The sequence below is a fragment of the Salvelinus namaycush genome, chromosome 13 (genome assembly GCF_016432855.1).
Source record: "Salvelinus namaycush isolate Seneca chromosome 13, SaNama_1.0, whole genome shotgun sequence".
Classification (NCBI taxonomy): Eukaryota; Metazoa; Chordata; class Actinopteri; order Salmoniformes; family Salmonidae; genus Salvelinus; species Salvelinus namaycush.
The window spans coordinates 8531521-8558439 of record NC_052319.1 but is presented as its reverse complement, the minus strand read 5'-3'; the positions used below and the strand labels follow the sequence as shown (position 1 = coordinate 8558439).

Below are 26919 nucleotides of genomic sequence, written 5' to 3'. Positions count from 1 at the left end.
CTCCAAACATAACGATGGTCATTATGGCCAAACAATGCTATTTTTGTATCATCAGACCAGAGGACATTTCTCCAAAAAGTACGATCTTTCTACCCATGTGCAGTTGTAAACTGTAGTCTGGCTTTTTTATGGCGAAATTTGGAGCAGTTGCTTCTTACTTGCTGAGCGGCCTTTCAGTTTATGTCGACATAGGACTCGTTTTGCTGTGGATATAGATACTTTTGTACCTTTTTCCTCCAGCATTTCCACAAGGTCCTTTGCTGTTGTTCTGGGATTGATTTGCACTTTTCTTGCACCAAAGTACGTTCATCTCTAGGAGACAGAACGTGTCTACTTCCTGAGCGGTATGACGGCTGCGTGGTCTCATGGTGTTTATACTAGCGTACTATTGTTTGTACAGATGAACGTGGTACCTTCAGGCATTTGTAAATTGCTCCCAAGGATGAACCAGACTTGTGGGGGTCTACAATCTTTTTCTGATGTCTTGGCTGATTAGTCAACTTAGTGTATGTAAACTTCTGACCCACTGGAATTGTGATACAGTGTATTATAAGTGAAATAATCTGTCTGTAAACAATTGTTGGAAAAATGACTTGTGTCATGCACAAAGTAGATGACCTAACCGACTTGCCAAAACTACAGTTTGTTAACAAGAAATTTGTGGATTGGTTGAAAAATGAGTTTTAATGACTCCAACCTAAGTGTTTGTAAACGTCCGACTACAACTGTATGTGAGAATGCTGTTCATTGACTACAGCTCAGCGTCAACACCATAGTGCCCACAAAGCTTGTCACTAAGCTAAGGACCCTGGGAGTAAACACCTTCCTCTTCAACTGGATCCTGGACTTCCTGATGGGTCACCCTCAGATGGTAAGGGTAAGCAACAACACATCTGCCACGCTGATCCTCAACACTGGGGCCCCTCAGGGGCGCGTGCTTAGTCCCCTGTACTCCCTGTTCACCTACGACTGCTTGGCCAAGCGCGACTCCAACACCATCGGTAAGTTTGCTGATAACACAACAGCGGTAGGCCTGATCACCGACAACGATGAGACAGCCTATAGGGAGGAGGTCAGAGACCTGGCAGTGTGGTGCCAGGACGAAAACCTCTCCCTCAACGTAAGCAAGACAAAGGAGATGATCATGGACTACAGGAAAAGGAGGGCTGAACATTCACATCGACGGGCCTGTAGTGGAGTGGGTCGAGAGTTCCAAGTTCCTTAGTGTCCACATCACCAATGAACTATCATGGTCCAAACACACCAAGAAAGTTGTGAATAGGGCACAACAACACATTTTCCTCCTCAGGAGACTGAGAAGGTTTGCCATGGGTCCCAGATCCTCAAAACGTTCTACAGCTGCACCATCGAGACTATCCTGACCGCTTGGCATCCGACCGTAAGGCGCTACAGAGGGTAGTGGGTACAGCCCAGTACATCACTGGGGCCAAGCTTATTGCCATCCAGGACCTATATACTAGACGGTGTCAGAGGAAGGCCCAAAAAATTGTCAAAGACTCCAGTCACCCTAGTCATAGACTGTTCTCTCTGCTACCGCACAGCAAGCGATACCGGAGCGCCTAGTCTATGTCCAAAAGGCTCCTTAACAGCTTCTACCCCCTTTGTTTTTACACTGCTGCTACTCACTGTTTATTATCTATGCATAGTCACTTTACCACTACCTACATTTACAAATGACCTTGACTACCTGTGATCTTGCACATTGACTCGGCACCCGTACCCCTGTATATAGCCTTGTCATTGTTATGTTATTGTGTTACTTTATATTTTCTTTTTTACTTTACTTTATAAAATATTTTCTTAACTCTATTTATTGAACTAAGTTGTTGGTTAAGGGCTTGTAAGTAAGCATTTCACAGTGTTCGGCGCATGTGACAAATAACATTTCATTTGATTTGAACCTACTCCACATTTTTTAAGTTAATGAAAAGTATTGATTGTCTTGATCGCTCGCATATGTCTTCCAACTCCAGAGTTAATACTTGGTGGAAGCAGCTTTGGCAGCCTCCGAGACTCATTGTTTATGAGATTCTACCAACTTTGCAGAACTCTTAGGGCAACATACACTACTGTTCAAAATTTCGGGGTCACTTACAAATGTCCATGTTTTCCATGAAAACATACATGGAATGAGTTGCAAAGTGAATAGTCAAGACTTTGACAAGGTTATAAATAATATTTTTTAATTGAAATAATGTGTGCTTCAAACTTTGCTTTCGTCAAAGAATCCTCCATTTGCAGCAATTACAGCCTTGCAGACCTGGCATTCTAGTTGTCAATTTCTTGAGGTAATCTGAAGAGATTTCACCCCATGCTTTCTGAAGCACCTCCAACAAGTTGGATTGGCTTGATGGGCACTTCTTACGTATCATACGGTCAAGCTGCTCCCACAACAGCTCAATAGGGTTGACTGTGCTGGCCACTCCATTATAGACAGAATACCAGCTGACTGCTTCTTCCGTAAATAGTTCTTGCATAGTTTGGAGCTGTGCTTTGGGTCATTGTCCTGTTGTAGGAGGAAATTGGCTCCAATTAATCGCCGTCCACGGGGTATGGCATGGCGTTGCAAAATGGAGTGATAGCCTTCATTCTTCAAGATCCATTTTACCCTGTACAAATCTCCCACTTTACCACCACCAAAGCACCCCCACACCATCACATTGCCTCCACCATGCTTGACAGATGGCGTCAAGCTCTCCTCCAGCATCTTTTCATTTATTGTTTTATTTATTTCGCCCAAAAAGTAGATTTCTTTGCTGTGTTGTTTTGCAGTATTACTTAACAGGCTTGTTGCAAACAGAACAGATCATTTGAAGTGGATATTTTTTAACACAGCCTTCACTTTGTAATACAGGCCAATAATGTTGATTGAACGCACTGTATTTTCAAGTTTTAAGCTTGCAAAATCATGTTATGGGTTTTCTTGTCACTTGCAGGGACTGGGTAGTTTGTGAAGATTAAAGTACAAATGAAAGGAGCATTACCCAGGTACAAAGTTAAAGAAAAACCTGTCGTAGTCTTTTGAAAACCCTGGGGAGTTTTATTTTTCAGCGGAACAATTACACCCATTACACAATCACACCCAAAGACACACCAGAGTGGCTTTCAAAGAGATGTTGAGTGTTCCTGAATGGTCCATTCTCAGTCTGCAATCAAAATCAATGTATACACTCAGTGTACAAAACATTTTAGAACTGCTCTTTCCATGACATAGACTGAACAGGTGAATCCAGGTGAAGCTATAATCCCTTCTTGATGTCACTTGTTAAATCCCCTTCAATCAGTGTAGATGAAGGGGAGGAAACGGGTTAAATATGGATTTTGAAGCCTTGAGACAATTTAGACATGGATTGTGTATGTGTGCCTTTCTGAGGGTGAATAGGCAAGACAAACTATGTAAGTGCCTTTGAAGAGGGTATGGTAGTAGGTGCCACGCGCACCGGTGTCAAGAACTAAAACACTGCTGGGTTTTTCACATTCAACAGAATCCTGTGAATTCTTTCAATTGAAAGTGTGGATTCACAGCTCCAATCAAGATGTGTTGGTCATTACTGAGACGTGGTTAAGGAAGAGTGTTTTGAATGCTGATGTTAACCTTTCTAGTTATAACCTTTTCCGGCAAGACAGATCTTCCAAAGGAGGGGGAGTGGCAATCTTTACCAAGGATCACCTTCAGTGCTCGGTTGTCTCCACCAAGTCTGTCCCCAAACAATTTGATTATCCGGTTTTAAGCATTAAACTTTCAAATAGCTCTTTTTTGACTGTTGCTGGGTGCTATAGTCCTCCATCAGCACCAGCCTGTACCCTAAGCTCTCTCCTGGCCCCTTACACTAAGTCTGAATTTGTCCTGCTAGGTGACCTAAACTGGGACATGCTTAAACCACCTGACTAAGTCCCAAAGCAATGGGACTCCCTAAATATTTCTCAGATTATTACCAATCCCACAAGGTATGACTCCAAATACCCAGAAAAGGCTACTCTCCTTGATGTTATCCTCACAAATATTCCTGATAGGTATCAGTCTGGTGTTTTCTGTAATGACCTTAGTGATCACCGTTTTACAGCCTGTGTTCATAATGGCTGCTCAGTGAAATGACTTGTCCTGATTTGTCATAGACCCTTGCTAAAAAACGTTAATGAGAAAGCCTTCTTTCATGAACTGGCCTCTGTAAAATGGTATAGAATCAGCTTGATCCCCTTTGTCGAAAAAGCTTGGACCTTTTTTTAAATATTTTCAGTGGTATTGTTAACAAACACGCCCCCATAAAGAAAATTTGAATTAAAATCAGGTTCCGCCCCTGGTTCGACCGTGATCTTGCAGAGTTACTCCTTCTCAATAATTGCATGTGGCGAAAGTCTCAGCACACGCATACTCAGGCTGACTGGCTGTCGTTCAGGCAAATGAGAAATAAGTGCACTCAGGCTATCCAGAAGGCCAAAGTTAGTTTCTTTAAGGAGCAGTTATGTCTCTATGGGTCTAACCCCAAGAAGTTCTGGAAAACGATTAAAGACCTGGAGAATAAACCCTCCTCCTCACAGCTGCCCATGTCCCTTAATGTTGATGATGTGGTTGTTACTGACAAGAAGCACTTGGCTGAGCTCTTTAGTCACCACTTCATTAAGTCAGGATTCCTATTTGACTCAGCCATGCCTCCTTGCCCGTCCAACATTTCTTCATCTCCCAACTCTACTAATGCTACTATCCCCGATGCTTTTCCTCTTTTTCCCCTGCCCCACTACAAAGTTTCTCCCTGCAGGCAGTCACTGAGTCCGAGGTGCAAATGGAGCTCCTTAAGCTTGACCCCCAAAAAACATCTGGGTCAGATGGTTTAGACCCTTTCTTCTTTAAGGTTGCTGCCCCTATCATCGCCAAGCCTATCTCCAACCTTTTAACCTGTCTCTCCTTTCTGGGGAGGTTCCCATTGCTTGGAAGGCAGCCACGGTTCGTCCTTCATTTAAAGGGGGAGATCAAGCTGATCCTAACTGTTATAGACCTATTTCTATTTTGCCCTTTTGTCAAAAGTTTTGGAAAAACTTGTCAATAATCAACTACCTGGCTTTCTTGATGTCTATAGTATTCTCTTGTGTATGCAATCTGGTTTCCGTTCAGGTTATGGATGTGTCACTGCAACCTTAAAGGTCTTCAATGATGTCACCATTGCCCTTGATTCTAAGAAATATTGTGCTGCTATTTTTATTGACTTGGCCAAAGCTTTTGATATGGTAGACCATTCCATTCTTGTGGGCCAGCTAAGGAGTATTGTTGTCTCTGAGGGGTCTTTGGCCTGGTTTGCTAACTACCTCTCTCAAAGAGTGCAGTGTATAAAGTCAGAAAATCTGCTGTCTCAGCCACGGCCTGTCACCAAGGGAATACCCCAAGGCTGGATCCTAGGCCCCACGTTCTTCTCAATTTACATCAACAACATAGCTCAGGCAGTAGGAAGCTCTCTCATCCATTTATATGCAGATGATACAGTCTTATTCTCAGCTTGGACCCTCCCTGAATTTTGTGTCAAATGCTCTACAACAAAGCTTTCTCACCAGGCTCTGTCGCAGCCGGCCGCGACCCAGAGACCGTTGGGGTGGCACACAATTGGCCCAGCGTCGTCCAGGTTAGGGGAGGGTTTGGTTGGCAGGGATGTCCTTGTCCCATCGCGCACTAGCAACTCCTGTGACGGGCCGGGCGCAGTGCACGCTGACACGATCGCCAGGTGCACTGTGTTTCCTCCGACACGTTGCACATTGGTGTGGGTGACTTCCGGGTTAAGTGGGCATTGTGCCAAGAAGCAGTGCGGCTTGGTTTGATTGTGCTTCAGGGGACGCACGGCTCTCGACCTTCGCCTCTCCTGAGTCTGTACGGAAGTTGCAGCGATGAGACAAGATTGTAACTACCAATTGGATACCACGAAATTTGGGAGAAAAATGGGGCAAAAAAAGATATAAAAAAGCTTTCTCTGCCCTTAACCTTGTTCTTAACACCTCCAAAACAAAGGTCATGTGGTTTGGTAAGAAGAATGCCCTTCTCTCCACAGGTGTGATTACTACCTCTGAGGGTTTAGAGCTTGAGGTAGTCACCTCATACAAGTACTTGGGAGTATGGCTAAACGGTGCACTGTCCTTCTCTCAGCACACATCAAAGCTGCAGGCTAAAGTTAAATCTAGACTTGGTTTCCTCTATCGTAATCACTCCTCTTTCACCCCAGCTGCCAAACTAACCCTGATTCAGATGGCCATCCTACCCATGCTAGATTATGGAGACGTAATTTATAGATCGGCAGGTAAGGGTGCTCTCGAGCGGCCAGATGTTCTTTACCATTCGGCCATCAGATTTGCCACCAATGCTCCTTATAGGACACATCACTGCACTCTATACGCTTCTGTAAACTGGTCATCTCTGTATACCCGTCGCAAGACACACTGGTTGATGCTTATTTATAAAACCCTTTAAGGCCTCACCCAACTCTATCTGAGATAGCTACTGCAGCCCTCATCCTCCACATACAATACCTGTTCTGTCAGTCACATTCTGTTAAAGATCCCCAAAGCACACACATCCCTGGGTCGCTCCGCTTTTCAATTCGCTGCAGCTAGCGACTGGAACGAGCTGCAACAAACACTCAAACTGGACATTTTTATCTCAATCTCTTCATTCAATAACTCAATCATGGACACTCTTATTGACAGTTGTGGCTGCGTTGTGTGATGTATTGTTGTCTCTACCTTCTTGCCCTTTGTGCTGCTGTCTGTGCCCAATAATGTGCCCAATAATGTTTGCACCATGTTTTGTTGCTACCATGCTGTGTTGTCATGTGTTGCTGCCTTGCTATGCTGTTGTCTTAGGTCTCTCTTAATGTAGTATTGTGTTGACTCTCTTGTTGTGATGTGTGTTTTATCCTATATTTATATTTTATTCATTTTTTGTATTTTTAATCCCAGCCCCCGTCCCTGCAGGAGGCCTTTTGCCTTTTGGTAGGCCGTCATTGTAAATAAGAATTTGTTCTTAACTGACTTGCCTAGTTAAATAAAGGTTAAATAAAAATAAAATCAAGAATGGTCCACCACCCAAAGGTCATCCAGCCAACATGACACAACTGTGGAAGCATTGGAGTTGACATGGGCCAGCATCCCTGTGGAATGCTTTCAACACATTGTAGAATCCATGCCCCGACGAATTGAGGCTGTTCTGAGTGCTAAAGCGTAGGTGGAACTCAATATTAGAAATGTGTTCTTAATGTTTTGTGCACTCAGTGTATGTTGCCGTAAGAGTTGTGCAATGTTGATAGAATCTTATTCAAAAATGATTCACAACTGTAATTGCTGCCAAAGGTTCTTCTACCAAGTATTATCTCTGGGGTGTGAAGGCACACAATCAATACATCTACTTTTTTTCTAACATATGTATTTATTCTTTTACTTTGAAAGTGTTGAGTAGGTTGTGTAGATCGATAAAAAAATTAAATCTAATTTAATCCCTTATTAGATGTAATTTTTAGGCAGCAGAATGTGAAGACTGTCCAAGGGATGTATAGACTTTCACTAGCCACTAGGAATGCTTCTTGACCTTCCCTCTCTAACAATATGCCAGCAAATTCTTTCTGATACTCTTAACACTTCTATGGTTGGCTCTGTTGCAGTTCTCCAGTGTGTTGCAGAACGTCCAGCCACTGAGGGAACAGACTCTGATGCTTGTACACGGCACAGCAGATGGTGAGTGACTAACTATGTGAAACCAAGAAAAAGGCCTCAACAATGATCGGGGGTCAGTTAGGTTGCTGTTATGTTGTTGTTTATGATGTAGGACCAGTCTGCAGTGTGCTTCTTGCCAGACGGCACTTAAAACAGCAATAATCTAACAATTGCAAAAACTGAAGAACCTTTAACAAAGAATGACAGTTTTTATGAAATATAAGCTATTGAAAGAATCAGTCAATTTCCATTGTACAGAGAATGGTTTTTCCACAAGAAATCCCAATGTGTCACAAATGTTTCAAGTTAGATCATGGCACTTTCATCTCCACCCTGTAATGTTTTGTGTCATTATGTGATCTTGCCGCTCTTCCCGTTGACGATTCAAGCAGAATTCTGCCGACACATTTTCTTGTGCTTCCTTCAGCCAATGTCCACTTTCAGCATACTGCTGAGCTCATCAAGAACCTTGTGAAAGTTGGAGCAAACTACTCGATGCAGGTATGGAGAATGTCATTGTCCGCTATACTGTAGAATACAGGTTCTGTGTAGGTACACTAGATTAATTAAGCCATAAGTCTACCCAAGCTATGGTTGCTTTAAATGTATACTAACAGTAACAAAACGATGCAGTACCCAGCTATGTATGTAGAGTAGGTTACTGTAGTGTGTGTAGTACCATAAACATACAGTAACACCAGCCACTGCATATAGGGAAGGGCACTCAGCTTCTACTGCACTGGCTCAGATGACTGATGATTGGCTAAAATACATGGATAATACAATGATAGTCGGAGCTGTATTGTTAGATTTCAGTGCAGCCTTTGATGTTATTGATCCTAATTTGTTACTGACAAACTCACTCGTTCTGGCTTTACATCACCTGTCATCAAATGGTTGGAGAGTTACTTATCCAATAGAACCCAGAGAGTGTTCTTCAATGGAAGCTTCTCGAACATCAGATAATGGACAGTGCGGTGTCCCCCTGGCCAGTTGCCTTGGGCCGTTACTCTTCTATACTTGTACAAATGATTGGCAACTTGTCTTACAAGAAGCTGAAAATTATTATGTATGCTGATGATTGCACATCACTCTACGCATCAGGACCTACAGCCAGTGAACTCACTGAAACTCTTAGGAAGGAGTTGTATTCCGTGTCAGAATTGGTAAATATCAATAAACGGACCTTACATACATCTAAAAACCAAACGCATTGTATTTGGTTCAAATCGTTCTCTTAGACTTAAATCTCAACTGGAAATGCGCATAAAGGGTGTGACCACTGAACAAGTTGAAGAAGCGGAACTCCTAGGAGTAACAGTGGATGGTCAGTTATCATGGTCAAGTCATATTGACAAAGTTGAAGTGAAGGTGGGGAGAGGTATGTCAGTTCTAAAAATATGTTCTGCGCACAAGATCTACTGTACTAGTTGTTCAGGGTCTGATCTTGTCCCATCTTGATTACTCTCCGGTAATATGGCAAGGTCCAGCAAAGAAAGACCTAGCAAAGCTGTGACTGGCTCAAAACAAAGCAGCACGCCTTGTCTTAACTGCACACACAGAACTAACACCAATAACATGAATGATAGTCTTTCATGGTTGTGGGTTGAGGAGAAATTGACTACTTCTCTTCTAGTCTTTTTAAAGAAACATTTGTGTGTTGAAAATGCCTAACTACTTGTATAATCTATTTGCATACACTTCAAACAGACATACCCCACCAGACATGCCACTATGGGTTTCTTCACTTGTACCCAAACCAAAAACAGATTCAATGCGCTTCTCAGTTATCTGTAGAGCCATGTCATCATGGAATGCTCTGCCACCAGAGGTAACTCGGGCAAAATGCAAGTTTAGCTTAAAAACAAACAGATAAAAAACATTTTGTATCACAGAGCCTCTCCTCTTTCTAAAGATCTAATTTAACTCTACTGTATCTAAGAATATGAATATGTACAGTATAAATGAATAGTGTGTAAATAGTCATTTTATTGTCTCTTGGTGTCTCTCCAATATATAACTCATATTTCAATTTTCTTTTGAATGTCATTTAATGTTGTTCTAATCTATAACTGTTCTGTACTTTGTCATGCGTTTGTACGTTTTATGTGGACCTCAGGAAGAGTAGCTGTTGCATGTGCAGTAGCAAATGGGGATCCTAATAAGCTAAACTAAACTGTGATGAGAAGAGAGTAATTACACACATCCATAAAGTAGTAGTTTAAATAAATATAAGTATACTGTCTTTTCACTAATGCCGCTGTGCACGTTGTGGTCATGTTGTGCTCATTGTTGTGGTGTTCTAGATCTATCCAGATGAGGGTCATTTCCTGTCCCAGAGAAGTAGGCTGCACCTCTTTGCCTCGCTCACCAGCTTCTACAGGGAGTGTCTCAAGGAAGAGATCCTACCGCTGCCCGATGATGATGAGGAGGAGGAAGAGTAGGAGTAGGATGTGGTGGAGACCTTCGGCAGGACTTTTGCAGGACTTCCTCACTGTAAAAAAATTGCTGAAGCCTGCACGAAAGGCTGGTGGCTTTTGGACCAAGTGTTAAGACGGAGGTGGACAGTGAGAGTTGCGGCGTGTGTGTGGGTATGTGCGTGTGTGTGCAAATCACATCGCTTGTGTTAGTTTGAGAGAGTTTGTGCGTGTTTGTGCGTGTGCCTGCGTATGTATGTTTGTGTGTGCGTGTGTTTGCAGTCAGAGAACTCCCAAGGACACCTGTCAAAGCCAATGGACACCAGAATTGTCAGGACTACAAGTGGGAACTCTCACTTATCCAAAATGCCACTTCAATCTCCACCTCTGAGACTATCCCTCTCACGGCAAAGCACATAGCAGACTGCCTCCATCTCCGGCAGGAGCCATTAGGGTTCCAACATCCACACTGACAAGTGCATGGTTCTTTTCCCCTTTCAGCTTAACTCGTTTTGCCATGTTAGTTTTCATCGTGGTAGACATTGGAAGAGGCAAACACATATGTACCCTTTTCAATTTTATCCTCTCTTTATTTTGGGGTTTCGATGCACACGGATATGCTCCACTGCTCTTCAGAGACATACTGTAGGCAATGCAAGTTCACCTTGACTGTGACGTTGTCCGCAAATAAGTGCAATTCCCGCTGAATGCTCTCATCTTTGAGACCCCCCCCCACTGAAAATAAGTCCTTTGTGCACACTTAATTGTACAAGGGTCTCATGTAGACATGTCCGATGCCTTATGAAGTGCTACATAAGACCACGTACTGGCATTCATATCCCTTAGTTATTAGAAGCTTCACACTAACCCGTGTCAGCTCAGTTCTTTGAGATGCAACATGCCGGTGCAGTCTCAGAGACAGTTAATATCAGTTGTAATGTCAGGTCATAAACCAGTTGTAGTTCCAGTGACTAGTGAGTGGTCACAAAGGCCATAAAATGACATCGTGTAGGGCTAAGTAAGACGTTTCGCATGTCTACAGGGGTCACCTAAAGTGTTGCCGTATTTTGTACAGTACAATACAGCAGAGTGTGTACATACCTATATTTTTTAGATATGTCAGATCTCACGGATAGGTTAGTCTATGGGAATGGAATGATTTGACATGTATGTCTTGTATATTTTTCAGGTTTTTTTCCGGTTTTAGTAGATTTTTCTTCTTAGGGTGGATTTTGTAATGCTTGTTCATGTTCATTTTGTTGTTTTTGAAGAGGGGGGGGTGATGGTTTTGGGTTATTGTGATTGTCCTCCAGTGATGATTGTGAATAAAAAACACTGAGAAACGAATATATTACCGTAAGGTATTCAGCACAAATTACATTCAACCACAGCGTTGTTAGTATTGATTGACAAAATGACAAATGATCCAGGCAATTATACTGTATTTCATTGGTTCCTTGACCTTGGACTCACCTTTGTGCCTAGACGAGTTGAGTTGGTCATGGTCTGAAGACAAATTCAATGAGGGCCTTGAGGCAGATGGTTTATCAGTGTTGTGTTTAAAATACTAAAATGCTGCTCCCTGGGAGTGAGAAGGACACACTCCACCCAAGAACAGGAGTGGGCAGCTGTGGTTCTAGAGAGCAACTAATTGCAGGCTTTTGTTCCAACCCAGCTCTAACATATGTAAACCACTCGTGGTGTGCGAGAGAGAGAGAGAGATGTTGATACCTCTTTGTAGAACAGCATCCAACATAATCTCAAAGTGTATTATGTGCAGTGTATTACGTGAAGCAGAACTTGCTGTGATTAACAGTTCTTTGTGGTGTCTGATTAACATATTTCGTGTAATGGTGTGGCACTTTATGGTAGTTTGCAGTACTTTTTAGTTGATTACCTGATGTTTTGCCCGAAGAATGGTGTTTCTCTACTGTACAGTTTCCTACCAACAAACAAATTTGGAATCAAAGGTAGCTAGAGTACAGATATATTGGTTTTATTCTAGTGTACATTATGTAGACAAATATACAAATACAATTCACTAAGGACATTTACTGCATGGTGAATGGGACGTTTGTGTGTAATTCATTTGAGGCAAGCATTAATATACATGATCAACACTTCAGTAAAGCTGCACCATATGATGGATAGAATGGTAGACAATTCTTTCAGGGATATATAGAACATAAGTTGTGTTTTGTATAGGAGTCATGAACTTAGGCCGGGATTCAATCTGAAGCCTGGTTATACAGTAGCGTGCTTGACATTTGAAGGGTGACCGCCACGGACGGCACCAGAACGAATCAGTTGGACAGGCATTTGATTTCCAAACGGTGGCACCTTTTTTTTCACGGGACATCCTATATACATTTTTTTATGGGTTTTATAGTAAAGGCAAGTAATTTAACTGTAAAAATGTTTCATCTTTTAATGTGGCATGAACACAAAAGGTTATGATGTTTTCACCTGATTGCCAAACAAATCACTTAATAGGCTGCACATGAGTTTCAAGTTTGGGGAAGCGTACAATTTATCTTAACATTTCTACCGATCTGCGTGCCAGTTATGATTTTCATATGCACATTTTCGTGGATCAGTTTTAGTTCAATAATGATCATTTTGTTTCTCAAAATCAGTTGGTTAATCATAAAAATCTGAATTTAAATGATAAAATTCTAAAAGGTCAAATTAAACTAATGCGAGAGCACCAGCCTCTGCCAAATGGACACATTGATACACCATGAACCATTTGCGGCTAAAGAAATGACCGTATGCATGGAGCTCAATGATATCCTATAGGCCAATGCAGCAGAAGGCCATTTTCAAATAAGTAAAAACACATAAAATCGACAAATAAAAACAGAAAATATCCTGATGAAAATGCAGGTTCTTTCAATTAAATGAATCTCTCTACTCCGCCTGTATACCTCCCTTTCTAAAGGACTTGACTTGAATTAACGAAGTGCAACATTGTATCAAATCACTCAACTGGGACCAGATGAAGCTGTGGCTAGCGAACTTGCAACATTGTATCAACTAACCTATTCTGAGCCTTCAGTTTCCCACACCAGTGAGCTTGGGACAGAGAGCTGTTTTGGGGAAAAATGTTCAGGTATTTAAGGATGTTTCCAGTGGATATATGCAATCATCAAATCATTATATTTTGCTCTTGCACACCGAGGCTTAGTGATTATCAAGGGGGAGAGTGTTGGAAAGATAACTATTATCATTCGCAATGGATGTAAAAAAAATCAGACTTTGAAGGACTTACTGTGTGAGGTGAGCAAAAAATGTATTAGTGGTGGACATGGTGAGTTAAGACGATCCGAAATCAGACATCTCCAAATGGGCACTTTCGCGCACTCCCTCAACATTAAGAGGACAGAGAAACCAGACACATGCTAATTGCTCAAACTAAGCAATCCAAACAAAAGACAATGAAAATTGACAAAATTTGTAAATGATGGTTATGAAATGAACCAAAACTTGTTTCTCACAAGTGTAGCATGTTGTGAACTCTGCAAACAACGTTTCCACTCCGAGAATGAGAACGGTAAATGACTGTAATTAATACATGCATTATTTTTTTATTTATTTTTTTATTTAGTCTTAATTTAACTAGCCAAGTCAGGGCTGGGATAAATATATATATATATACATAAAATGTTGTCCTATATATATATATATATATAGGACAAAACACACATCACTACAAGAGAGACACCACAACACTACATAAAGAGAGACCTAAGACAACAGCATAGCATGGTAGCAAAACCACATGACAACAACATGGTAGCAACACAACATGGCAGCAACACAACATGGCAGCAGCACAACATGGTAGCAGCACAAAATATGGTACAAACATTATTGGGCACAGACAACAGCACAAAGGCAAGAAAGGTAGAGAAACAGAAATGAATGTAACTAAATGACGGGGACTAATGTTACATTTACTACAGGTGACATATGCAAATGGGGAATGAATAAAAAATAAACAATCAAAGGGGAAACAATTCACACAATGAAACAATGAATGTGCAAGAATTAGCGGGAGACAGCTAAGGCATTCTGGAGAGCTGAGTGCATGTATTCTGGAGAGAGACGTGCCTATATCTTCGCCTCACACCCCTTCACTTCTTCTTGTCTCAACATTATTCATTCAATTATAGACATGACACTTTATCTACGCACATATTTGAGATACTTTTCAATGACAGCCACAACTCAATAATCAGCTAGGCCTATTGCCACGCGAGCTGTCCAAATTTCCGGCTTCCCAAATAAGCATAGTTAATGCTGTTAATTTGAAACAATCCACAGCAATTTTTTTAAAGAAGCTCATAATCCTCTGGTGAAGTATTTTAATGATTTGATTTATTTTTGTATAGACAGGAGTAAATATATCATTTTGGCAAATGTATTTAAATTTACTTTAAGCCAATTGGACGTGCTGCATATTCAAAAAGTAGTTGACCTTCGCACATTTACCAAAATAATTCCAGCATCTGAACAGCACACTGTGCACCCACCAACTTTCCTTCAATTCGCATGGCTGAAACGATACTACATGGCATGTACAGTTGAAGTCGGAAGTTTACATACAACTTAGCCAAATACATTTAAATCAGTTTTTTCACAATTCCTGACATTTAATCCATGTAAAAATTCTCTGTCTTAGGTCAGTTAGGATCACCACTTTATTTAAAGAATGTGAAATGTCAGAATAATAGTTGATAGAATGATTTATTTAAGCTTTTATTTCTTTCATCACATTCCCAGTGGGTCAGAAGTTTACATACACTCAATTAGTATTTGGTAGCATTGACTTCACATTGTTTTACTTGGGTAAAACGTTTCGGGTTGCCTTCCACAAGCTTCCCACAATAAGTTGGGTGAATTTTTGGCCCAATCCTCCAGACAGAGCTGATGTAACTGAGTCAGGTTTGTAGGCCTCCTTGCTCGCACACACTTTTTTCAGTTCTGCCCACAAATGTTCTATAGGCTTTAGGTCGGGGCTTTGTGATGGCAACTCCAATACCTTGACTTTGTTGTCCTTAAGCCATTTTGCCACAACTTTGGAAGTATGCTTGGGGTTATTGTCCATTTGGAAGACCATTTGCGACCAAGCTTTAACTTCCTGACTGATGTCTTGAGATGTTCCTTCAATATATCCACATAATTGTCCTCCCTCATGATGCCATCTATTTTGTGAAGTGCACCAGTCCCTCCTGCAGCAAAGCACCCCCACAACATGATGCTGCCACCCCCGTGCTTCACGGTTGGGATGGGGTCTTCGGCTTGCAAGCCTCCCCCTTTTTCCTCCAAACATAATGATGGTCATTATGGCCAAACAGTTATATTTTTGTTTCATCAGACCAGAGGACATTTTTCCAGAAAGTACGATCTTTGTCCCCATGTGCAGTTGCAAACAGTAGTCTGGCTTTTTATGGCCGTTTTGGAGCAGTGGCATCTTCCTTGCTGAGCAATCTTTGAGGTTATGTCGATATAGGACTCGTTTTACTGTGGATATGAATACTTTTGTACCTTTTTCCTCCAGCATCTTCACAAGATCCTTTGCTGTTGTTCTGGGATTGATTTGCACTTTTCGTACCAAAGTACGTTCATCTCTAGGAGACAGAATGCGTCTCCTTCCTGAGCGGTATGATGGCTGCTTGGTCCCATGGTGTTTACACTTGCATACTATTGTTTGTACAGATGAACGTGGTACCTCCAGGCATTTGGAAATTGCTCCCAGGGATGAACCAGACTTGTGGACGTCTACAATATTTTTCTGAGGTCTTGGCTGAGTTCTTTTGATGTTCCTATAATGTCAAGCAAAGAGGCACTGAGTTTGAAGGTAGGCCTTGAAATACATCCACATGTACACCTCCAATTGACTCTTAAATTATGTCAATTAGCCTATCATAAGCTTCTAAAGCCATGACATCATTTTCTGGAATTTTCCAAACTGTTTAAAGGCACAGTCAACTTAGTGTATGTAACCTTCTGACCCACTGGAATTGTTATACATTGAATTATAAGTGAAATAATCTGTCTGTAAAAAAAAATTGGGAAAATGTACTTGTGTCATGCACAAAGTAGATGTCCTAACCGACTTGCCAAAACTTTAGTTTGTTAACAAGACATTTGTGGAGTGGTTGAAATATGGGTTTTAATGACTCCAACCTAAGTGTATGTAAACTTCCAACTTCAACTGTATGTGGACACGCCTTCAAATTAGTGGATTCAGCTATTTCAGCCACTCCCGTTTCTGACAGCTGTATAAAATCGAGCAAACAGCCATACAATCTCCATAGACAAGCATTGGCAGTAGAATGGCTGTACTGAAGAGCTCAGTGACTTTCAACGCCGCACAGTCATAGGATGCCACCTTTCCAACAAGTCAGTTCGTCAAGGAGCAACAACGGCTCAGCCGTGAAATGGTAGGCCACGCAAGATCACAGAGCGAGACCGCCAAGTGCTGAAGTGCAGAGCGTGTAACAATGGTCTGTCCTTGGTTGCAACACTCACTACCGAGTTCCAAACTGCCTATGGAAACAACGTCAGCACAAGAACTGTTCGTCTGGAGCATCATGGAATGGGTTTCCATGGCCAAGCAGCCACACACAAGTCTAAGAATATCATGCGCAATGCCAAGGGTAGGCTGGAGTTGTGTAAAGCTAGCCACCATTGGACTCTGCAGCAGTGGAAGCGCGTTCTTTGGAGTGATGAATCGCGCTTCACCATTTGGCAGTCCAACGGACAAATATGTGTTTGGCCGATTACAGGAGAACGCTACCTGACCCAATGCATAGTGCCGACTGTAAAGTTTGGTGGAGGAGGAATAATGGTCTGGGTTTTGGGTTAGGCCCCTTAGTTCCAGTGAAGGGAAATCTTAACGCTACAGCGTACAATGACATTCTAGACGATTCTGTGCTTCCAACTTTGTGGCAACAGTTTGGGGAAGGCCCTTTCCTGTTTCAGCATGACAATGCCCCCGTGCACAAAACGGGGTCCATACAGAAAAGGTTTGTCGAGATTGGTGTTGAAGAACTTGACTGGGCTGCACAGAGCCCTGACCTCAACCCCATCAAACACCTTTGGGATGAATTGGAATGCAGACTGCGAGCCAGACATAATCGCCCAACATCAGTGCCCAACCTCACTAATGCTCTTGTGGCTGAGTGGAAGCAAGTCCGTGCAGCAATGTTCCAACATCTAGTGGAAATCCTTCCCAGAAGAGTGGAGGCTGTTATAGCAGTAAAGGGCGACCAACTCCATATTAATGCCCATGATTTTGGAATGAGATTTTCGCCGACTTTCTGTTGGCGTGCATCTCGGTCAAATAAATTATCAAGATTTAAATATTTTATTTGAAAGGGCAAGGATGTACGGTATGGCGACTGCATTTCCTGATTTGGTCGCTATTTTAGATTTGGTTGATTTAAAAATGCTTGCAGCCATGACCAAATTGGGTATTATTATCGTGTGCCTGATGCTGAACTCTGAATTGATGATTACTTGGGTACTGCCAGCCGTGGCAGATTTTAAATAAACCCCACGCACGGAAAACTGTTACGGTACCCTTAATTCCGTGACATACCATTTTTTCCAATTATCTCGCAAGTGTCAGTTTAGGACAAGACATACTTTTTGACCAAAATTATCCTTTTTATACTTTTTACTTTATACTTTTTGTAAATTTTGACACTAGAATAAATGTTTGACTCATATCAATGCCAGATAGGCCATTTTAAAAATGACAAGTTACTTTTTAGGGACACTGTATTTCAGTGCCAACAGAAGTTGTATTTTAATTCCATAATAATGAATTTGTATTAGGATATTAAATAAGAATTTTATATTTTGAATTTGTAATTCACAAATTGAATTATTGAATTTGAACTTGAATTTCATGTTTTGAAACTGAATTGAATAAATATTGCATTCAGTTTTAAAATGCTATCCAATTGAATAAAATGTTCAAATGCAATATTTATATATTCAGTTTTAGTCTGTAAGTATATTTGTGTCCAACTGGTAAAAGTTTAATGTGATTTGATTACTATATATGACAAATATTACTATGGGTGTATTGCCTGGCCTCAAGGTCAACAGCATCATCAATCAATCAATCAAATGTATTTATAAAGTCCTTTTTACATCAGCAGATGTCACAAAGTGCTTGTACAAAAACCCAGCTTAAACTGCAGAGAGCAAACAATAAAGATGTAGAAGTCTCCTTGAAAGGCTGGAACCTGGGAAGAAACCTAGAGAGGAACCGAGCTCTGAGGGGTGGCCAGTCCTCTTCTGGCTGTGCCAGGTGGAGATTATAAGAGAACATGGCCGTTAAGGCCAGATTGTTCTTCAAGATGTTCAAACATTCATAGATGACCAGCAGGGTCAAATAATTATCAGTGGTTGTAGAGGGTGCATCAGGTCTGTACCTCAAGAGTAAATGTCAGTTGGCTTTTCATAGCCAAGCATTCTGAGGTTGAGACAGCAGGACAAGGTAGCATGACCTGTGAACAGGTCAGGGTTCCATAGCCGCAGGCAGAACATCATGAATTTGACCTACTGTAGTACCAGGACATTTTAGCCAAAAACCTGTCTGCCTCTGCCAGGAGGCTGAAACTTGGCCGCAAGTGGATCGTCCAGAAAGACAATAACCCCAAGCACACATCAAAATCCACAGAGAAATGGTCAATTAACATTTTGCAATGGCCGTCTCCAGACTTGAAACCCATTATTAAACCTGCGATTTGATTTGAAGAGGGCAGTCCATAAACACAGATTAAAGATATCAACGATCTGAAAGGATTATGTTTGGAGGAATGGTCCAAGATCCCACCTAATGTGTTTTCCAACTCATGGTGAGGCATTGAAAATAAGGGTGTCAATAATACAAATATATATATTTTTTTTTTGTGAAATAAAATCTCTTTCTTTGAGAAATTGTAATAGAATAAAATAATATAATTCCACAATTCCCATTAGCATACAATGTAGCTCAATATTTTAATTATTTAGGTCGTCTTCATGAAGGGTGTCAATAATTTCCGAAACCCACTGAAAATACAAGAAAGTGGCTCAGTTGGTAAAGCATGGCTCTTGCAACATCAGCTTGTGGGTTCTGCTGGGGTCACCCATACAAAAACGTATGCACGCTAGGGATGAATATTTTCCAGAAAAGTCTCAATACCCGGGAATAATTAATATTTATCCCGAGAGCCCTGGAAAACACCACAAAAACCGGAAGTGCCCATTTGAAACATTTAAAACCAAGATATGGTCACTATGCCAGGGTTCTCCCAAGATAAGATTGTCGATATGCCACATTGCCGGCTTGGCTGTGCCACTATGTAAAGATTTCACAGCAAGTGAAACTGATATTTACTAATGACAGAGTAACTTTGATCGCCAATGACATTGTTGAGAATTGAAAAACAGGCCGTTCATATATTCGCGGGCATTATCACGTTCCTTAATTAATTCAGCGCATTTCAGCAGTAAGCCTATGCTATCTCGACACAGAGCGCGCGCACCCCGAGTATGATATGGCATTGTCGAATCATGTAAACTTTGTAACGGCAGTCAAACAAAAGTCAAATAACCAAAATTGCTCAGCTTGCTGGTTAACCTCCAATGAATGGCAGAATATCTCCTATTTGGAAAAATCAAGTTGATGATAATACAGACAGCAGATCAGCTCATGAATAACAGGGAGATTAAGATATCTTAATGGGGACCAACTCTGTTAAAAATATCCATTTCTATTCTCATACAAATTGTTGATCACACATTCTCTGAAATGATCATCTACGTGACCACACACAACTATAGCATTAAATTGGTGTATAGGATTATTTTATGAGATTTCTTATTTTCTGTTTCACTGTTGCTTAGTTAAAAAAAAGTGTGGAATCAGTTGTTTGAAATGGTAATAGTTATTGAGTATTTACCCAGTAACAATCTTGCATATTTGTGATTGGTGGAATGGGAATTATTGAAAATGAGAGAACAGAAAGTAGCTGAGTTCATTCATCACAGTATCTGTGCGCAGTTGATGATTGAATCTATAAAATAGTAATCATTCTCCATTCAGATTGTGTTCGCATAATGTGTCAAACTCATTCCAGACGGGGTGGGGTGGGGGGGGGGGGGGGGTTGTGGGTTTTTGCTCCTCCCTTGTACTTGATTGATGAATTAAAGGCAGTTAACCCACTGTTCCCCGGGCGCCGAAGACGTGGATGTCGATTAAGGCAGCCCCGCCGCACCTCTCTGATTCAGAGGGGTTGGGTTAAATGCGGAAGACACATTTCAGTTGAAGGCATTCAGTTGTAGAACTGACTAGGGATCCCCTTTCCCTAATTAGTAAAGAACTCCCCTCACCTGGTTGTCTGGGTATTAATTGAATGAAGAAAAAAAAAGCCGCAGACACTAGGCCCTAAATGGAATGAGTTTGACACCCCTGACGTAGATTGTCATCCATCCACCATTTTGAAAGAACTCTCAAACTACATTAGTATAACGGTTGGATATGACCGAGTGAGTTTCAGTATAAGCAATGCTTTCAATTGCATTAGCCTATTTTATTCCAATATTTTCATCATCAGTTGATCATAAATAAGGTGAGTTTTCCTCTCTTTGCGCTTTTTCTAGTCCCAATGTCCGTTTCCTCATCTACTCACTCCGCTGCCGCCCCCCATCCAGCACGTTGTTCTCAACACCATTTTAAATCAATATAGCCTATAGTTATTTTATTTTTTTATCTGGATTTTTTGGGGGGTTCGGGCTGATTTTAGAATATTCAGTTCTGATGAGAACTTTAAACTGTATTTAAGTCTTGTTGGCAGTCCAGCAGTGTCAATGTTGTGTGTGCTTTGAATTTATGGTGACTTTGTGTGAAGTAAATTCTCTAGACTAAAGGCTTCCATGCGACAACCTGATTGGACAATGTGCTATATATAAAATGTTTGCCAATTTGCTTCTGCGCCGATTGTGTATTTTGTGAAATTGCATTAGTGCAATATTGGGGGAAAATGTTTTAATTTCCCAGGTCATTTTACTTTGGGGAGGAAATGTGAAGAGTGACAGTCCTAGGATCCCGGTTACCTGTATTTATCCATAATGCACGCTCTAAATTGCTTTGGATAAAAGCGCCTGCTAAATGCCATTTTAGAACTGAATATGTATCTAGGTATAAAATTCACAATACATTACAGCTGTCTGAAATAACTATATTCTTTAAAAGGAAAAAATAAATAAATATCTCCCTTTCACATCTTTAACAGTAAAGACTAAAACATACCTCCCATACAAACAGCTAATATGAACAAGTTTCCCTTCTTCTCTACTGAATCTCTACCATGCTAACTGTATACTTATGATATTTGCAGAACACTGGTAACAGCCTAAATGTTCCTATGTGAACTATTGCTTGATCATAGCAATAGGAAAATGTATACATCACTGTACAGGAAAAATCTTCAATCTCTTCTCAGCCTATCATTACCCTTCATAGAGCACAACAACATTGTCTGACCCCTCTCTCATTCACATTGTCTCACCATATCTCACCACTTCTCACTTCTCACCTCAGACAAGCAGGTCAAAGACCACTTTATCATTTCCAGGAGCAACAAGTTCTACAAAAACAAGGTGAGACATGGTCATCCTAGTCATCCTCAGACACAGGATGAGCTACAGGGATTTCCACTAGGAAGCATTCCCTGAAGAAGGTCATGACAGAGTTCAACAAGTAGCGTTGGCTCTTCACAGAGTAAATGTTGTGGCCTTCGTCTGGGAAGATCTAGGGAACAGAGAAATAAATAGTTGTTTATTATCATTATATTGAATTCTACAGCAGAGTAGTTTTACATTTACTGTTATTACGAATTAGATAAAAATAAGTGTTAACTTATATGACTATCACTATTATCAATGTCACAACACACGTGCAGAACTACTGTTATTAATTACACTTCAACGTAGACTCGGCGATATGACGTAGATGCACAAAGTAAACAGCATAGTGGGTCAATTTCCGCAACAACTAAAAACGGTGAAGAAAAACGGTGAAGAGCGAGGCTTAACTTCAACACTGTTTTGGTCCTGTAGCTACCACGTTTTAAGAAGCCAACTCCTGCACAGATACTGTGGGTGACTGTGTGAGAGCGAAGTCTTGCATCTGGCTCATCGCAACATCTGCAATGCTGCTCGTGGCAACGTAATTTAGCTGAGGTCTACCTTTATTTAATTTAACTCTTACCATTATCCCTCCACTATTTCTTTCTTGAATTCTCCCTCTTACTTTTCAAAGGTGGGGCCTTTTTTAAATATCAGACAGATTTTCCTCAGGGCAGGTTTGGCACCACGCAGCAGGTAACTATTTTCACTTTGTCAAACTTTAAATAATAAATGATTCAAGGCAAAAGGAGGAGGTCGGCCTCAATTATACATGCATCACTGAGGCCTACTTTGTCAGGGACATTAAATGGCTCTTGGCATAGGGAGGGAGAATGTAACTGGTCACCTGCAGAGTGTAGTTAACGTTTGATATTGACAGAAGTTTCACCAGCTCCGCGGAATGCTGGAAATGAACGGTGGCTGAAAGAGAGGGAGGAAATACAGTGAGATAATTGAAACGTTGGTGTCCTTGCTCGACAAGCATTTTCATCCAAAATTAATAACATTGTAGGCAATTTCACACAATTAAATGCAATACTACAGGGTTGAGGCTGGAGCAATGTAGAAAAAAAACCAGTATCCATTGTTATAGTCAATAAGCTATTGAGAAATGAACTAGATCTGATACAGTAGATGAAGCTATAGCACAATAGACGTACAATTGAAGATTCTTCAAGTTATAAGTTTAAAATGCACTGTATCTCAGGTTTAAATGCGCACAGACTAAAAATCGAGCATGTGCACAAGTACCTGGTATGCAATTATAACTTGTGCTGCTCAGTTCTATTTTTGTGAGTGCCTGTCAATTACATCTTATTTCATTAACAACAGTATGATACATCTGTCTTTTTATCCCCACTTAAGGTGAACAATCAACCGAACACAATGAATAAGCCCATTGTTTGACCCGAAACACTGCCTGTCTGACAGATAAAACACTAATTAGACAACGGCGTATCTCCTATCTTTTTCATTAAACCTACAAAATAAGCTCCGCATTGAAGTCCAACAATAGCGTGCAACCATGCCCCGAGTACCAACTAGAGAGAACTAGTACTCACCATCTGCTGTTCCATGGATGATGAGAAACTTCCGTTGACCTGTGCCTGTGATGTTGGGAAGCAGGCTGGAGAGCTGTTCGAGACACAATGACAATTTTACATCGGTGAAAGATACTGAAAACATACTGTAAATACCAACTAGTTTTCTATAAGAGAAATGCATTCAAGCACAACTTGGTGTGATTTAGCAGAGGCTTGTCATTAGCGAAGAATCAACAGGTATGACACTAATGCACTGTAACAAGTGTTTATTGGATGAATTGCTAATGATAAGATTAAATGTAGAATTTTCAAAGTGCTTCCACCTTGACCACCTCTCAATGTAAAAAAAAAATGTAAACATAGAAAGTCAATCATACTTGGTATTTACGCTCATCCTGGACCGGGAACCCAAAGTAACGCTCAGTGAAGGCCGAACCTTTAGAAAAATACAACATAGTTAAGTGTGTTTTTTGGTGTTTCTTTCATTGGTCCACTATTAATACAGTCCCAAAATGTTTTTTGTTGTTGTCAGCAGTCAAGTATTCAAGATATTGGACTTTCAAGAAGCAAAGTGTCACTTGCCACATCATCATGAGGATGTGGCAAGTGACACTGCTTGAAAACCCAATATCCTGAAAAGTTGACTGCTGACATGCAAAACGTTCTGGGACTGTATTAACAGTGGACTAATTTTAAAAAATACCAAAATATAGTTTTTGAGTGGATTTTTCCACTAAGTCTTTGAAAAATGACAGGTAGGAAACATGAGATTGATCATGTAAAGTAAAGAGTCAAAATTCAGGCGAACTGGAAAGTGACAAAAGATACCAGTGATTGAATAGACAGAAAGCAGGTATATTTTCCCTCATTATTACCTCTAAAATCCCTGAACTATCAATGGGCTTCATGCCACTGTGTTTTGAGGAAGATATTCAAAGGCAGCTCTGAAGTAGTAGGAAACACTGTATTTCCTCCCGGTGCCTGCCGTATTTCTATAGAGTAATAGCACATGCTGGCCTTACCATTCACATGAATGGTATAAACAACAACATCCTTCAGCCTTATTGGACGTGGCCCTACATTTCACGTCAATGAATGAGTGCCGCATCCGCTTACCGTATTTGACATTGTATTAAGTGGCCATCAGCATAACTTCTAAGAGATATTGGACATGACTTGACAAACTCTATTAAATGAATGGCTACTGAAAGGACTTAGACTGGGAAAGTACCGTAGAGTCTCCAGTCTGTCACGGGAGCAACTGCAACCCCACATCTGAACATGGAGCCAGAGGAGAGGAGTAGAAGAGAGCTCAGGAAACCCCCATAAGCCTGGGGAAACACCCCCAAAAATAGTTGGACAAGCAATGTTGGATATAGGTAAAAACCCATGTACTGTAAGTAAGAATACAAAAAAAGGGGTTATAGCTAAATATACCATATCCACAAATATTCCAAATTACACTTCCTTACCTTTCCATAAACAGCAACATTATTTTTATCCACATATGGCAGCTTGGTCAGGTACCTAAGAACATACGGGAGGGTATTAAAGTCTAACATTTCTGAAATGCAATGAATCAGTTCCCATCGAGTCAACAATTTCTTTCAACAGTATCCATGTGAGAGCTTTCAGATCGTGTTCAGATCATGCTCCAGTACATACTCTACTGCTGCGATCTGGTCCTGCACCTCCACGGTTCCCAAACGCTGGTGGACTTCATGTAGGACCCTCTGGCCCAGGAACCCACTCCCACTGCCGTCCAGGCGAGCCACGATGACGTTATCCGAGCTGACCAGAACAGAGTCCCAGTCAAGAACAAACTGGTCACTCACCGCCTGGCCACCGGGGGCACTGTCACTATGGAACACCATGAAAGTTGGTTAAATTGAACTTACCATCAAGGTGCAATATGAGTGACTTCTGGTGTGTTCAGTGCTCATTGGAATATCGTTATTTCCTAGTAGTCATAAATACAACAGGAGTGTGTTCAAGTGTTTTTGAAGTCATAACAACTTTCAACCACTGACATAATGAGTTAACTAGATTGCTAATATTGACAAAATGGTAAAACTAGTTAGATTATTCACATTATTAAAGGGCAATTCCCGCCACTTTTCAACCTCATACTCATTTCTCCAGCACCATACCAGTGTCTAAATATGTTAAAATTGCATGTTTCTATAATCTGTGGTTAAAAAGACGAGAAGAAATTACCTAAAAAATGCTTCTCTGTTACATCAAAGGCTATAATTAGGAAAAACTGATTTTCAAAACCTGCAATGAGTTTTTTTGCTTACTCCCTATTGCGAATCTCAGAGTGATTGAAAATCACAGTTTTTAAAAATGTTTTATCTTGTGATCATCAGGTACAAGTGCATCGCAGTGCTAGCTGTGCCACCAGAGATTCTGGGTTCGAGCCCAGGCTCTGTTGCAGCTGGCCGCGACCGGGAGGCCCATGGGGCGGCGCACAATTGGCCCAGCGTCGTCCGGGTTAGGGAGGGTTTGGCCGGCAGGGATATCCTTGTCTCATCGCGCACTAGCGACTCCTGTGGCGGGCCGGGCGCAGTGCACGTTGACCAGGTCGCTAGGTGTACGGTATTTCCTCCGACACATTGGTGCGGCTGGCTTCCAGGTTGGATGTGCATTGTGTCAAGAAGCAGTGCGGCTTGGTTGTGTTTCGGAGGATGCATGACTCTTGACCTTCGCCTCTCCCGAGTCCGTACGGGAGTTGCAGCGATGAGACAAGACAGTACCTACTACCAATTGGATACCACGAAATTGGGGAGAAAAGGGGGTAGAAAAAAAGAAAAAAGAAAAAGTAAAAGGTCAATGATGAAATGTCCCAAAAAACTCTAAACTCAGTTATCACCTTCTGGTTTCCAACTTGTAACTCTTATGTGGAGGATCTGTCAAGTGGTTAGTTCCGTGTCGGAATGTTGGATTTACGAATTTCCGACAGCACCATTCATTCTATATCACAATCCATCCAATTGGCGACAGATGTTCATGCAAACATTAAAAAAACACTATGCGCATTTTCCCACCAGAGATGTAATTCCATCAAATTGACTCCTTGCGGATAGAAGGATGTGTGTGACGATGTAGTGGACACAAAAGTTACTTTTCTGGTTAAATTCCCATGCACCGAATACAATATACAAGTTAAATGGGTTTCCATCTCATTTTCAACTCTACAGATGGTTTTGTCACAAAATTATGAATGCTGATTGGCTAAAATTGTTTTCCAGCTGGTGTCTATTCGACAAGTTACCACCGGCTAAATCTATGACGCAAAAATGCCTATTTACTCTGTTCCACCTGACTGTGCAATCCACTGTCTCATCAGCCCAGCCGGGCACTTTATAACTTTTTATAAACATCTCCACTATAAAAAGCATCTAGACATTATCTCACATTTCTTTTAGACTAACATTTAGTTTTCAACAGCGGAGATTTGTAAAAACCTTGCTTTCTGTCTCAAAGACATTTGCAACATTGTTTCAATATTCAAATTTGATCTCCAGCTTTCCCATAGTAATGAACATGACGGGAGT

General features: G+C 41.1%; 2 protein-coding genes across 2 annotated transcripts in view; one reads left to right on the top strand and one right to left on the bottom strand.

The window, feature by feature from the left end:
- LOC120057746 (inactive dipeptidyl peptidase 10-like) overlaps nucleotides 1-10151 on the top strand; it is a 52658-nt gene extending 42507 nt beyond the window's left edge. The window contains exons 16-18 of the mRNA XM_039006226.1: nucleotides 7656-7728; nucleotides 8135-8208; nucleotides 10014-10151. Coding sequence (XP_038862154.1) covers nucleotides 7656-7728; nucleotides 8135-8208; nucleotides 10014-10151 — 285 coding nt within the window. The remainder of the gene's footprint in view (nucleotides 1-7655; nucleotides 7729-8134; nucleotides 8209-10013) is intronic.
- An 11656-nt stretch (nucleotides 10152-21807) lies between these two features.
- The window catches only part of LOC120057745 (inactive dipeptidyl peptidase 10-like), a 66562-nt gene continuing 61450 nt past the window's right edge, over nucleotides 21808-26919 (bottom strand). The window contains exons 20-26 of the mRNA XM_039006225.1: nucleotides 25028-25222; nucleotides 24835-24889; nucleotides 24594-24693; nucleotides 23740-23798; nucleotides 23381-23453; nucleotides 22666-22739; nucleotides 21808-21942 (exon numbers count right to left, since the gene is read on the bottom strand). Coding sequence (XP_038862153.1) covers nucleotides 21808-21942; nucleotides 22666-22739; nucleotides 23381-23453; nucleotides 23740-23798; nucleotides 24594-24693; nucleotides 24835-24889; nucleotides 25028-25222 — 691 coding nt within the window. The remainder of the gene's footprint in view (nucleotides 21943-22665; nucleotides 22740-23380; nucleotides 23454-23739; nucleotides 23799-24593; nucleotides 24694-24834; nucleotides 24890-25027; nucleotides 25223-26919) is intronic.